This window comes from Acyrthosiphon pisum, unplaced genomic scaffold (genome assembly GCF_005508785.2).
Source record: "Acyrthosiphon pisum isolate AL4f unplaced genomic scaffold, pea_aphid_22Mar2018_4r6ur Scaffold_21109;HRSCAF=23054, whole genome shotgun sequence".
In the NCBI taxonomy this organism is placed as follows: domain Eukaryota; kingdom Metazoa; phylum Arthropoda; class Insecta; order Hemiptera; family Aphididae; genus Acyrthosiphon; species Acyrthosiphon pisum.
The window spans coordinates 1,147,924-1,163,460 of record NW_021770540.1 but is presented as its reverse complement, the minus strand read 5'-3'; the positions used below and the strand labels follow the sequence as shown (position 1 = coordinate 1,163,460).

The window sequence follows — 15,537 nt, the reverse complement described above, 5'->3', positions numbered from 1 at the left end:
TTGAGTTATAATAAACTTACAATTTGCATTAAACTTCATAGAAATGGCTCTAGACATAAGCCTGTTATGATCTGGTCTGGTGAAATCATGTTCATTAAAATGATCTTCACACAGATAGGTACCTATTTTTAATTTTTTTCGGCGATAAACTATCTAATGCCATGTTTCCTATAAAATGAATAACTTATTTATACTATTTATTCATCTTAATTCTTTCAATTAGAATGTATTTAACTTACCTGAATTAAGAATCCATTTTGTACACCTTTCTCTATCTGTAGGAAATCTATACATTTTGTTAGCACCCGGTAATTTTTAATTTATGTTTTGTAAGGGCCGAGGCACTGTGTGCCCTAGATTGGTCACACTGCGCCTCGTGCCCACTGTACCGGCACGGACCGCAACGGCGGCCCGTCCGGTCAGAGTGCAGTTCTGTTTTTGTAAGGCCCGGCGACGCCGTCACGTCGCCGCGTACCTCCGTAGTCCGTATGACATAGTTTTCTAGTGAATGTTTTGCTAAGTGACCGGTGACGCCGTTTCCGTCACCGTGTCCTCCGGGCAACCGCACAAGTAATATAACATATATATTCAGCAACATAGTGTTTATTTTATACCATAGTTAAATCGTTTCCAACACTTATATTATCCTGACCAGTCTCCTGTTATCCCTGTTAGAACAGGAACTATCAATTTTTTTTACAATTTGATCTATTATTTTTGCAATTTGAAAAATTACAGCTTCCGCCAGGCATATTTATATCAAAATTAAAAATTTGTAATTAACAAAAAATTTAGAAATATCACAATGACGCAATTCACAACACTAATAATTTCAAAAGTTAATCGTTAACAAACTCCCAAACTCAACAAAATTATTTTTTAAATACCTACATAGATAAATAATTAATAGTTCGTCTCATCTTTTAATATATTATCCGTGTTCTTTTCAAATTACATTTTTGGCGCTCTATGTACAATTTAATTTTACAGTATTTTAAATATATACAATAAATATGTATCAATGATATGATCATACTGCATTTGCTATCCGCGACAAATTTAGGAATGCACCATTTATCGGCTGCTATCCCTTTGCGCGTATCACATATTTCAGCTATAGATGGTTTCTCTATACTATCTATACTCAATGAGATAGTATAAGATCATTAAGTATAGAATATAGATAGTATACATAGAAAAATATATTAAAAATAAATTTAAAAACAATATATTAAAAAACGAATTATGAGAAATAGATAGTTAATTTACGGGTAAATATCCAATTGCAAAAGAATTTGAATTTCAAACGCTCATAAAACATTTATTTGACTTTCTGGTAAACTTTTTTTTTTGTTAAGAACTTATGAGGAATCTCGCAATCAGTTTTTAAATCTTATTTTAAAAAGAAAAACAAACCCGTTTTTCCTTATTTTTATTAAGATGATTAGGTACCTACTGGGAATTTTCAATTTTTACCAACTAGAGCCAATTCTCTATCAGAAACCATCTTGTTTACAATTAAACCATTTTTTTTTACTACTTTTTATATTAGGTAGGAAAGTAAAAATAATCACTGGACACTGCCCAGTATATAATATTATTATTGTTTTAAATTTAAATTACTATTATGCATAGGTAGGGGAACCCGGGGCAAGACGAGACACTTAGTGTTTAACTCACTGTAGTATGTTGAATTTTTCAGAAAAATACTCAATTTATGTACCATTTATAAGTCAAGGTTCCTTACTTTTAAAATTTTTCACTTGAAAAAATTTAAAAATTCAATTCAAATCAAAAAATTTAAGTAAAAAAAAAACGGAATTTGTCCCATCTTACCCCCACACCGTGGGGTAAGATGAGACAAATAAATGCACACCAGATATATTTTTTCAAATATATCAACATAGGAACTTATTAATAAGAATTTCACAAAAAAAAACACATAAATATTACACAAACATACTTTATTTTAAGCCTGACTTTGGCAATACTTAAATAGACATTTTGATACTTAAAATTATGAGCAACAACATTTTTCAATATAAAATTTGATAAGAAAATAACAGAAAACTAGAATCATAAAAATTAAAAATACTTTGTAGTTTTTTTAGTCTTTTAATGTTACAATACCTATTACGTCAGTCTTTGGTTAAATAAAAGTACCTACTTAATACTATAAATAAGTACGTAAATTGTTTATAGGTAAAATTTTTTTGGTGGAATGAATAAAAGTACAATTTAAATGTATTTTAAAATTAAAAACAATGCATTTTGGTTAGTCTTTATGTTACAATATTATGCCAGTCTTTGGTTATAAAAAATTAATAAAAGACAATAAATACTTACTAAGTTAATTTTTTTTAAATACATTGTGAAATGAATAACAGTAAAATCTAAAAGTATTTAAAAACAATGAATTTTTTTTATCAAAACTGTTTACTTTTCTCTTTTCATAATTGTTTGAAATTACATACAATTTTCGCAAGTGAATGTGGTGTTTATTTCATCATCCTTCCCAGAACATGAGAAATGAGCCCATTTCTCACAAATCTGACAACAAATCCACCCTTCATTGGATTCAGCATAATATGTATGTCCACAGTACAAGCATTCTGTATAAATATCATCATTAGTATTTGTGGATAGTTTGACCCTCTTTTTCTTAATCTTATTCGTGGTTGATTTAATTGATTTTTTTTTAAACAATTTCCTTTTTACCACATGTTCACTTGTTTTTGTTTCCAGCTCATTTTTGTATGGCGATGACGTAAGAACAACAGTTTTTCCTCTGTTTAAACTTTTTCTTTTTAGATTTGAGCTTTCTCCATTTGACATTTGTGGAATAGGCATGATATCCTTAGGTGATACGTTTTCAAACACTGTTGTATCTGATACTTGCATATGGAGAGTGTTTGAACAACTAGGCTGCACGTTATTAATATCAAAATTAATATTGCTAATATCCTCTCAAGTGTCTGGTAACTTTTCTAACAATTCTACCAAAGGGTCAGTACTTTTAAGATAACTGTTGAGTGGTATAATGGTTGGAGGGATTAGGGTCTCAGGAGGTATTTCAGTTATGGGTATATGTGTGGTTTCAGCTGGCATAAAATCCGAATCTTCAAAAACATTATCATTAAATGGAAATACCTGTTTTTTTAAATGAATTAATTGCTGTGGACATTGTTGCTGCTTTCATATATGCATTCCCAAATATTTCTCCTATGTCTTTTAGGGTTTCAACTTTTGGTGTATTAGATCTTAACCAATTGGTGACTTCTGTATCGTAATAAGTAGTTATTGGTTTCATCACTCCAACATCCGAAGGCTGTAGACGATGTGTACAATGAGGAGGAAAACATAACATCACACCATTCTCTCTAGCTAAATCTATCACATTTAAATTTTTTGTATGCGTTGCATGACCATCTAATAATAACAGAACTGGATTATTCTTAGAAGCATGGGTAAACTGAATAAATTTTTCTAGCCATCTATAAAATATATCAGTTTGCATCCAACCTGATGGATAGAATTCAGCAGTAAACCCTGGTGGACAATTGCGAAGATATTCCAAATTTGTACGTGCTCTGGGAAATATCTTCATGGGGGGGGGGAGGGCATAAAGATGCCTGAAGCACTTTCACAGAGTTCTACGGTTACTGTTTGTCCTCGTTCTGCCGATGTTAGAGATCCAACTTGTTTACGACCTTTTGATGCTAAGATTTTGGATTTGCATTTTAGCACATTACTAATTCCAGTTTCATCACAGTTGAAAATTCTATCTGATTGAAACTTGTATTTATCAAGGAGTTCACCCAACAAACGTAAAAAAGTTGAAACCACTGGCTTGTTGAACCCGATATCTCTAGCTGCTGATGTTTTTTCTGGTACTCTAAGTGATAAGTCTGAATGCCTCTTTAAAAATCCTCTGAGCCAGTTATAACCCGCTTCTTTTTTATCATTATTAAAATTATGATTTTTATTATTTTTTATTGCAAGTTGGTAAGCCAGTTTTCTAAAATCCCCTGTACTTAGACCAAAAAGTCTTCCTTCCATTAATTTGAGGTAAGCAACTAACTCTTTTTCTTCGTTAGCAGAAAATACTGTAGTTTTAGGACCCATTTTTACTTTTAATATTTCTGTATTTTCTTTTTTCTTTTTTACCTTTGAAAATATTTTTTACTTAATTAATATTAAAATAATAGTAAAAATAATAATAATAATACCATTCTTAATAATGAACTCCTGGGAACTTCATAGGCATCTTGAACTTCTCTGTAAGTTATTGTATTATCAATTACTTCATCGACAGCTTTATTCATTGATGTTAAAGACCATGATTGGCGTTGACTTTTCCGTACATAGTTTCTAACCATTTTTGCGTAGGTAACTAATTTACATGAAAAATTAGTAAACTTAACTAGGTAGGTACTATATTATTTTATAAAATAATTATAAATAAACGATAAACGAATAAACGATCAAATAAAATATATAAGGGGCAAAATGGGACAGTCCCGTCATACCCCACATGGCTTGTATCATTATGCCCCAAATAGACTAATTATGTTGTATAGAACCAAAACTATTAAATACTTAATCAATATTTAATAAAAATACATAAAACTAATCGACGGAAGTATATAAATATATTAAAATAGTATTTGTCAAGTATTAATTCATTTTTCTTACCTTAAATTGCGTTGAAATTTTGATAAAATTAGTCAATTTTTGGCGAAAATAGAAAAACACTGATATTATGTCATATCAAATAATTATCATAAAATTATTATCAACAATCGTCTAATGTGCCTCCATAAGATATTCTAAAGAGGTTTCAAACATATTATTATTTATAATTATGGAGGAATAACGCTGTCCCATCTTACCTCATGTACTCATCTTGCCCCGGGTTCCCCTACCTATTTCATTGATTTATATACATATACATAGTAATAATTTACTTACGTGATTCTGAATCATGCAATGGATCACCAACAATTGTTTTGCCCCCAAGTTTGAGGGTACAACTTTAAACGTTCCGTCTGCGTGTATTTCTGTTACATCATAACGAACAACTTGGTTCAATAACTCTGTACACGCAAACACTAAGGAATAGTATCCATTTGCATCCCTAAGGCATGCCTTATATAAAACTTGATTTTGACAACAAGAGTACCTATTAAGTTGACCATTCTCAAATGCATCACTTAATTCACGGAGAGTTGCAGGGATATGCGGAAGCGTATTTCGTCTAGCACGACGCATCAAGTTTTCTGCCGCAGACAGTTGCGCCGAACTCAAATTTAAGTAGTCTGGCAGGTCGATAGTGTACCCGTACGTACCACCTACCCACCTATTTTATGAAGAAAAGAGTGGGGGGCTTTGCCCCCCACACCCCCCACAATACCATACAAAACAATTACAGAATAATATAAACTATGATGAGATACACTTTACTCTTACTATATAACAAACTAAGAGATGGGTTCCCTGATTTTTGTATTATTGATGTTAATTCATATAATTTAAAAATCAAATATTATATTATAATATATTGAGATAATACAATTTTGTTACCATGGGATTATTATTTTTATTTATGAACATTAAATTTAAAAAAAACTTAGTCAATATTGTTTGTAGATACAGACAAAAACCAATTTTGTTTTATAGTTACCTAATATTATAATAAAAATATTCTGTTACATTTCAAATAAAAATACAATAACATTAAAAAATAATAATATGTTATTTAAAACTATCTTAATATTTTAATAGGTCAAAGCTTTTGTTAAAACAGAAGACCTCATGGCAAAGTTGTCAATAATTTTGTCAGTATCAGTTTTTATATTAGATTCGCAGGAAATGATCATTAAATCTTCAAGGCGATCTTGGATCATGGTAGAACGAAGTCTTGTCTTTATTAATTTTAGTTTTGAAAAAGTTCTTTCTGGCGATGCACTGGAAATTGGTAATGTAACACCAATTTTAAGAACACTAAATAAATTTGGAAATATGTTTAGTAACCCTTTATTAATAAATATTTGATATGTTTTCAAAATACTTTGAGAATCATCAATAGATTCATTTTCAACAACAGAGTAATTTGAACTACTTGAATCTGACTCGTCTGATAATGCATTTAAAACTACAGATACATCTTTATCTAAAGATATCAAATTAATATTTGATTTTATAAGTTGTTCATATTCACGCACAATATCTTCTTTATTAAGTATTTTGTTATAATTATTACAGATAGATGAAAATGCATCAACAGGTATACTTTTATTTTTCATATTGCTAGAAATTACTTTAATAGTTAATAAAGATAGATCCTTTGCTATCATAATAGAGTTATTATTAAACCTTTTATGAAGTTCTGATGATACTTTATCAATAATTACAAAATAAGTGTTTACTTTATAAGCCATCACATGATCATTTATTTGTTCATCATTAGACAATTCACTGGGTTGACGTGGAACTCGTCTAAGTCTTCTTGTTGGTAAGGTCAGTTCAAATTCAAAATTATTGTCTTTGGCAAATTTTCTTACTGATTCATAAATGTCGAAAAACATTTCACTTGATCTCAAATATTTAATATTTTTTTCTGTTTTCTTTATTAGTTCAATAGCCATAAGTATATCAATATTATGTGCTTGTAAAGCTCTACTAACAGGTTCAATAAAATCAAACACTCTTTTAAAAATATGTGCTGTCAATAAAAAATTAAAAGACTGCAAAAAACAAAGTAGCCCTGTACATTCTGCACCTGTTTTAAAGTCAACCTGTCCTTTGAAACTTTTTATGTCTTCTAAAGTTTCTAAAATGGAATCCAGTGTTTCAAGCACAGTAGTCAAAGCATAAGCTTGAGACATCCATCTAGTGGTTTCAACTTTTTTTAATGCCTTTACACGTGCATTTGGATATAATTTTTTTTGTTTATCACGATACATAGAAACTCGCTTCTTACTACCACTGATGAAAGTAAATAGTTTCTCCATATTCCCAAATAAATCGACAGCTTTAGGACATGAACCAACTGTAGAAGTTATTATTAAGTCAAGTCTATGGGCATGACACCAAATAAATATTGCTTGAGGATTTACCTCTTTGATTTTTGTCTGTAGCCCGTTGTATTTACCTTGCATGCTGGCTGCTCCATCATAAGACTGTCCAACTAAGAAAGTTTTCCAGTCCAAATGATAGTACTCCATGACTTTTATAAACAAATCAAAAAGAGCTTGCCCAGTAGTGAATATTGATTCTTTGATGGAAATAAGTCTTTCAAATACTTTTTCTTCTTTTGTATACCGAATCACAAATGAAACTTGTTCTCTTTTCGATATATCAAAAGTAGAATCTATACTTATGCTGAAGAATTTAGCATTTTGGATTTCAAATTTAATAATGACTAATATTTCTTGCGCTAGAGCATTTATAAGTAAATTTTGACGTTGCCAAGATATAAATGAAAGTTCTTTTCTACCGCTTATTTGAAGATTTGAAATATGAATTGAGAGAGCTGGAGAATACTTTGCCATAAGCTCGACCAAATCTTTGAAATTACCTTTATTAATATTCGACCATTGTTCCCGATGACCTCGAAAAGCCAATGAGTGGTATCCCAGATATTTAGTAATTTCTATCAACTGTCCTACTATTTCACGATTGAGGGCTACTTGCTTCTTTTTTTCTTCAACTATTGATGGTATTAATGGTAACGTTAATTCCCTCATTTTTACTTTAAGTGAAGCTTCTACATGTGCATCAGTAGTCTCATGACCCATTAAGGATATAGACCCATTTTGGAATTTACAAAATCCATCTGATACCCATGCTTTCTTACTTTTTTTTCCGAATAACATACAATGTAAGCAAAATACTCGGTTTATATCAGGAGAATAAGTTAACCAATCTCTATGCATCATTGTTCCATCTGGTAACTTTCTATAATACCAAGCTTCATGAAAGCATCTGTTGCCAACTTTGGGAAATTGAGAATTTGGTAAATCTTTAGCTTTTGGTTGACATGGGCCCAATTTTAAAAGCATATTTATCATCTCTGGAGTATAACGGGCTATTTTTGAAAAAATAGTTGGGTCGTTTTTCCATTTAAATGAATTTGATAATGATTCTAATTCATCACTATGTGTATCAAGCTATAACATACAAACATAAAAGTAAGTATTATAAAAAAAGCAAAGTATTAAACAAATCTTAATATAACATTAAATTACATACTTGATATTCATTTAAAATAGTTGGTACTGAATCATCAATGTTATTAATGATAGAAATATTCTCTAGAAATTCAAATCCATTACCACTGTTTTCAATGTTTTCATATCTTGTTTGTAAATTGATTTCTTGATTCTAAAAATGCACAATGTAATCCTTATATTTTTATGACATTTTAAAGAAGATTTAAACTTAGCAATTACTATATTTATTTATTTAATAGCAATTTACGTTTATTGATGGTAAATCAGTAGTAACTTCAGAAGTGGCCAATAACTTTTCTGATACATCCCCATCATCACTGTTTTTTTTATCCATATCTATCAAATTACTAACATTTGATTGGGGTATCTAGAAATGTGTAAATTTTTTTTTTTATTATACACAGGGAAAATGTAGGATATAAAGGTATTATTTTAACATTACATAACATTTTTATAAAACTAAAATTAACAACTAATTTGATCAACTATGAATTTGTAGTATGAAAATTGAAAGTTAAAAGAACTAGAAAGGTTTTTGTATTTTATGTGTTTACCAAATACATATACTATATAATCATTGAAAATAGGATTATTTTCTATAATGAAAGTGGTGAAGAACATAAAAGCAGTAAAATATGAATAGAAGAAACAAAAAAATAATAATGGAAAAATTAAGAATTAAATTTGTAATTCTTTATATAAGTACCTACTTAACACGTTGACTGCCATGCGGCAGCCGGCGGTCGCATCGCTATCTTTTCTACAAGGCCACGTTCTATTTTCGATGTTATTCCATAAATGTACATTGGCATATTTATAGAACAAATAATCGGAAAAAAATAATTCCGATATTATTATCTTTGTTATGTCTTTCTGCGTAAGAATATGATATTTAAAGTGTATGGTAGCCGGCGGTCGCATGGCGTTGTCATTATAATATAATTAGTCAGTTGCCATATGACCGCCGGCAGTCGTACATAATAAAATTTCGTGTGATATTTTATTGTAGTTTTTTATTTTTAATTATGGCGTCACGTCCAAAGAGACTTAAAGTAAATGACGATACGGTACGTCAATTATTAGATACTGATGAGAGTGGTAGTTCATTTAGTGATTTCGATGACACAGATGAAGACGAAACTTACAACCCAATTATAACTTCTGATTCAGATGAACAAAGTGAAACCAGCGATACCGAACATTCACAAGACACAATATTACCAGTTTCAAATCCTGGTGTTCAAATTTGGTCCAATGTAACAGGTAATAATCAAAAACAGCTAGTTTTTAATGGTTTTCCGGGATTAAAAATTAATATATCAGCTAATGCCACTGTTTGGGACTGTTTTAATTTATTTTTCACTGATGACATTATTGAACTTATTGTTATTGAAACGAACAGAAACGCGGAACAGTTTTTATCAAGTAATAGAATTTCCAAGTCTAGCAGATTTACAAAATGGGTTCCTACAGATTCAAAAGAGATTAAATTGTTTTCGGGTTTATTAATATGGATGGGACTCGTTGAAATGCCAAATTTAGGTAGTTACTGGAGCACCAAACATAGATATAAAAACTATGTGGCACAAAAAACAATGTCTAGAAATCGCTTCGAATTACTTCTAAGATTTTGGCACTTTTCAGACAATAAAAAAGCCCCTGAAGGTGATCGTATTTATAAAATACGTAATATAATTGATAAAATTGTAAACCGTTTTCAAAATGTAATGGAACCAGGTGAGGTATTGGCCGTCGATGAGACAATGGTACCTTTTCGTGGCAGATTATTATTTAGACAATATATACCGGGAAAAGCCCATAAGTACGGTGTAAAATTGTTTAAACTTTGCGGAACAAATGGTTATACTTATAACGTTCAAGTTTATGGAGGAAAGAGTCAAGTGGATGGAAAGGGATTGGGCTGTAGAGTTGTTCTAGATCTAAGTAGAAGATATTTAAACATGGGACGTACAATGGTCACGGATAATTTTTACACTTCAATTACACTTGCAAACGAACTTTTAAGTTATGATACACACCTAGTTGGAACTCTGCGATCAAATAGAGTAAAATTACCCGAAATAACAAAAAAAAAGTTAAGTCCCGGAGAAATAATCGGAAAGGAAAATTCAGACGGTATTATTGTTGCGAAATGGCGTGATAAAAGGGATGTAACTATGTTGTCAACAAAACATAATATTGATATGATTGACACAGGAAAAAAGAACAAAAAAAAAGAATCGATAGTTAAGCCTAAGATAATTGTCGACTACAACTCCGGAAAAGCGGGAATTGATCTATCGGATCAACTGTCTAGCTATAGTACAGCTGTTCGTAAGTCTATACGTTGGTACCATAAGGTGGCGACAGAAATACTGTTTGGAACTGCTATGGTAAATGCTTTAATAGTTTACAATACAATTAATTCTGATAAAAAAATGAAGATAACACAATTTAGAGAAACATTAGTTGATACAATACTCGGATTAGACAATCAAGGGCCACAAGAAGTTCAACAAGCAAGAGTTAACAGCAAACACATATTCCAAGAAACAACAGAAAAATGTGGTAGAAACAGAAAAATCAGAAAGAGATGTTTCCACTGCTATCAAAGTAGAACAGTTATAGTTGGATCGAAACAGGCATCGAAGGAAGTAAAAAAGATCACTACATTCTGCGCACCATGTAAATCTTATACATGTATAAGTTGTTTTAATCTGCATCACACAAACTAAGGATTTTAATTATTTTTTACATATATTATTTATAAATACGTCTCGATAATTAGGTTTTGTATTAAATTTATAATTTGTATTATGTTTATATTTAAGAATTGAAATTTGAAACATATTATTTGAATAAAAAAAGTGATTGAATTTTTTTTTATATGCTTATTGTAGTGATATTTTACGTATAGTAATAAATGTATATAAAATAATCGGTTTGCGGCAAATAATATATCATTTTACGCGAAATTTTCTCCTCTACGCCATCATTTAAACATTATCTACATAACTTTGACGCCACAAAAAATATTCCCCTTTACAAATAAGTGTGTTTATGGCAGCCCGCGGTCATATGGCGTATAAATAATACAAAGGTGCGACCGCCGGCGTCCGTAAAAATACTGTTGTATGCTAGTAGTCTGCGGACGCCGGCGGCCACATGGCAGTCAACGTGTTAAAATTTACAAAATTCCAACTTACATGACAATCATTTATAGTTATTGAAGTAGAATTAACATTTTTAGTTGTATAATTTTTTGTTAATAAATCAGATCCATTTCCACTAATTTCATCAATTGACATTAAATTATTATCATTTCCATGATTCTAAAAAAAAAATTAAATTAAAATTAATAACCTTATACAGTTTTACATATATTAGTATGTAATATTATAAAACAATTAACAAGGATTTAATTTACTTGGTGGTATTCATTTTTATTCATATCATTTTCTAAATCAGTAGCATGGACTACAGAAGAATTCAATAACAATTTAGCAACATCACATTTTATTTCATCTGTTTTTAATAAACTATCAATATTTTCTTGAGGAATCTAAAATGGTCAAACATTTTAATAAAATAAAATGAATAGGTACATAGGTAAGTTCAGCACATATTTTATTATATCATATCTAATATTAAACATATTAATTGTACATATTCCCTAAGGGAAACTCGGATAAGTGACACGGATAGTCCTTAGTCGGTATAAAAATTAAATAATTAATCATAAGACATTCAGACTTATCAGTATAAATTATTTTTGTCTCAACAGGAAATTTCATATTAAATACTTCTTATTTAAGTAAGCCATTAATAATTAAACAATTTTGAACACATATTATTAATTTTGGTTAATAGGTTTTAAACTAAAATCTAAATTAGGTAATTTTATTTAAAAAAAATTTAATTTAATATATTTTTAATTGTTATAATTGCTCTTGGCAATGCACCATAAAAACATGTAGCTATCTATATTTTATGAATTATTATTATTACTTATAAGTTATAACTAGGTACCTATATATTATTTTATAGCTGTGCACAATAATAAAATAATAGTTAAAAGGGACTATGGCCGTTTAAATATAATAGTACCTACCTATTGTATAGATCTTATGTGAATTAAGAAACAGGTAAATATTCTTATTATGTATACTGTGCATTGTACATTACTAGGTACCTTAAAATATGATAGCTATTAGGTACTTACTTTTACGTTTGCTTTAAAGTACGTTGAAATTTTTTTTTCTGGCCGACTATATGGCTTTTCTCGAGGCTTTTCTGTAGTCTTCGATATTGTTTCAGTCGTTTCAGACGTTTCAGACGTTTCAGAATAAGGTTTTAACTTTTTTTTTGCACAAGCATTTGTGTGCCTTTTCCAATTTGTCCAATTGATATCACAACGAGCTTTTCTACAAAACTCACAGTTTGTATTAGACATTGTATATTTTATAATTATAATAATATTTAAACACAATTTTGCAAGACTTTTTACCAAAACGGAAGAAACTTGGCAAAAAAAGTTTAAAATAAATATTTGACAAAAACGATTACAAAATATAACAATATTGCATTATTGCAATTAATAATTATTAGTATGACAAAAATAATAGTGAGGTACTAAATGTTGAACATTAAGAAATATCGGGAATGTGGAACATAAATAGAACGTCAACAATAAATAATAATATTATATTAGATGTTGCAGCCTTGCCACCCATGTTTATTGAATGCCCAAAGAACCTAGGTACCTAAATAACTGCCGTATACCGTGGTGGGCTAATCATTATTTTATCATATTTTATCAATCTCTGACTTGTCTAAATATGTCTATTGAATGATCTGAATGACATATTAATATACATAATACATATTGTTAATGATTGACAAACCACAAATTTTATGACCACAAAATATATTTATTATTTAACAAATACCAAAATTTTCCAACAGGCATCCGGGTACCACCCACCCCAAAATTAAGTATGGCACTTGCCATACTTGACCACCGTGTTCGGCGCCACTGGCCGCAGACCAAGGATATCAACCATGGTCATCTATAATGTGTAGTTCTTTTGGATACGGAAATTTGACAGCTTCATTAGCTTCAGTTGAAAGTCACATTAATGAATTAAAAAATCGATCCGGAATTGAAAAAAATATAAGGATTGACGATTTTGTCAAATGTCATTCATTATTTCTTGAAGGTAAAGTATTAATACAATGATAAACATTTATAAACTTTAATATGGTGAGCATTAAGGAACATGTGTTTAAGTTTTAATTTCTGTGTTTATTGAAGTTCAAGTAGCAATTGCATCCCTACCATTTTATATGTATACTAATAAGATAACAGTTTGATGCATAAGTCCCATACAACCATTTTAATTCAGAGACAAATTAACATTTTTTCAATTTTTATTTTTCTATTGGACAATCTGCATAATTTATAAAATAAATCATCATCTATCAAATGTGGAGTTTTTTTTAATAAAATATTAATGTGATATATCAATTTTAGATGCATATAAGTTTTTTTGCTGACTTATTTTGCGTTACTGCGCCTAGGTTGCTCCTAACAATTAATGCATACTATAATTGTGTCACCTCACCAATCTTGTTGATACATTTTTTTTTATCATATGTTTTTATTTTATTATCCCACCAAAACATATATTTGATGATTCATTGGTTTTCCATACATCAATATGCAGAGTAATATATATTTTATTGACGTTTTTTGACTATTCAATTTATCTTTCAATCTTTCTATCAAATATACATTTATTGTGTTTTTATTAATTTACAAAATATGTGGTATCAATTTACTATAGGGTCAATGAAATTGGCATCGGGACTGAGGTATTTTAAAACTTCGGAGTCAAATATTATCCATGATGAAAGAGAAGGTTCACCTATGGGATCAGAATCAAGTATGATAAACAATTTAAATGAATATGAAAATTGGTATGGAAAAGGGAGTCAGTTAAAAATTAATAATATATCAGAAAAATCTAAAATTACACACAAGTTTACTAATAGTGAACACGATACAATTGTTCCGAAGTCGTTTATTTGTATAGTTCTAAAAACAGTTTTAACGTAGAACCAATGGCAAATATTCAATGCGATTTAGAAACTGAACTAATTGAAGATCCACCCTTAATTATAAAATCTGTGATACCAAAGAAAAAAAAAAGTAAATATTTAAATCCTGACAAAGAATGGATCACTATCCCAGAAGAAAATGTATTTAGTCCTTCAAAAATGGGTCTACTCCCAAATGGTGGTACTATAATTGGAGGTAACATTTGCCCAAATGACAAAGATATACATATACATTGTCAAACACTTGCGGATTCGATTCACTACTACAGCTTCTTGGTGTTGCATACTGTGACAGTATACACCTTCGTAGCTCAAATGAAAACGACATAAGTATTGATTTAGTTGTACATTTAGCACTTGAACTAACAAAAAATAATTACATTGGAAAAACTGTATTGGATTCCCGGCTTAACATTTTAAGAAATATCTTCCCTACAGAAGACTTACCTAACAACGTTGTACGTATTACTTGTGATTGCAATGTAGTACAAAAATTAAAGTCGTACAAAAATTAAATATACAATCTGTAATAGAAAAAAAGATTTGTACCAATCACAATTGTCATAAAAAAATAAAGGAGTTAAGTTTTCCAACATTACTCCTCCAATTTCACAATGAATCTATTAACCATCTTCAAACAAAAATAGATCAGTATGTACAATTTCAACCTGCTAACCAGATATGTAAAGAAATAATTGACAAAAAACAGTGCAATGGAAATTTAATATGTACAAAAGTCTATGGACCTCTACACATTTTGTCTCTCTCATGTTCAACGGATAAAAACCAAAAACGTCCAAATTAATTTATTAACTGTATGTTAAGTGAAATACCAAATATCGTGGAAATAAGTAAAAAAACTATAATGCTAAGAGGAATTGTAGCCTATAATCCACCATTAAATGGCACTTCTGCTCTAGGACATTATATTTGTTATGCTAAAAGGAGTCATCTTTATTGGAAAGTGAGTGCAAACATTTTATTTCAGTATACGATACAAGTTAAATAAAAACAAGAACTTATTCTCTTTTTAAATAATTTATAGGTCCATAATAATCTTAAAAAAATCAAAGAAGTACGATCATCTACCTCAGTGGCAGTGGTACTGATGTTGTATACGGAATAAATATTATAATTATTATACTGCAGACATATTGTATGTAATTTATGTTAATAGTAATAT

The 15,537-nt window shown here is 29.7% G+C and overlaps 2 protein-coding genes and 1 pseudogene across 2 annotated transcripts; 1 reads left to right on the top strand and 2 right to left on the bottom strand.

Moving 5' to 3' along the window:
- Positions 1-2,967: 2,967 nt before the first annotated feature.
- LOC100168866 lies at positions 2,968-4,379 on the bottom strand (annotated as a pseudogene).
- Positions 4,380-5,777: 1,398 nt separating this feature from the next.
- Positions 5,778-8,568, bottom strand: LOC103310860 (zinc finger MYM-type protein 1-like). Its single transcript, XM_008190289.1, has 4 exons — positions 8,482-8,568; positions 8,254-8,385; positions 6,376-8,171; positions 5,778-6,309 (listed from the first exon to the last, which is right to left on the bottom strand). Exons 1-4 carry the CDS (start codon positions 8,566-8,568, stop codon positions 5,778-5,780), a joined length of 2,547 nt encoding a protein of 848 aa, XP_008188511.1.
- Positions 8,569-9,259: 691 nt separating this feature from the next.
- LOC103310865 (piggyBac transposable element-derived protein 4-like) lies at positions 9,260-10,969 on the top strand. The gene is made up of 2 exons (XM_008190297.1): positions 9,260-9,905; positions 9,972-10,969. The coding sequence occupies exons 1-2, from the start codon at positions 9,260-9,262 to the stop codon at positions 10,967-10,969; spliced, it is 1,644 nt and encodes a 547-aa protein (XP_008188519.1).
- The last annotated feature ends 4,568 nt before the right edge of the window (positions 10,970-15,537 follow it).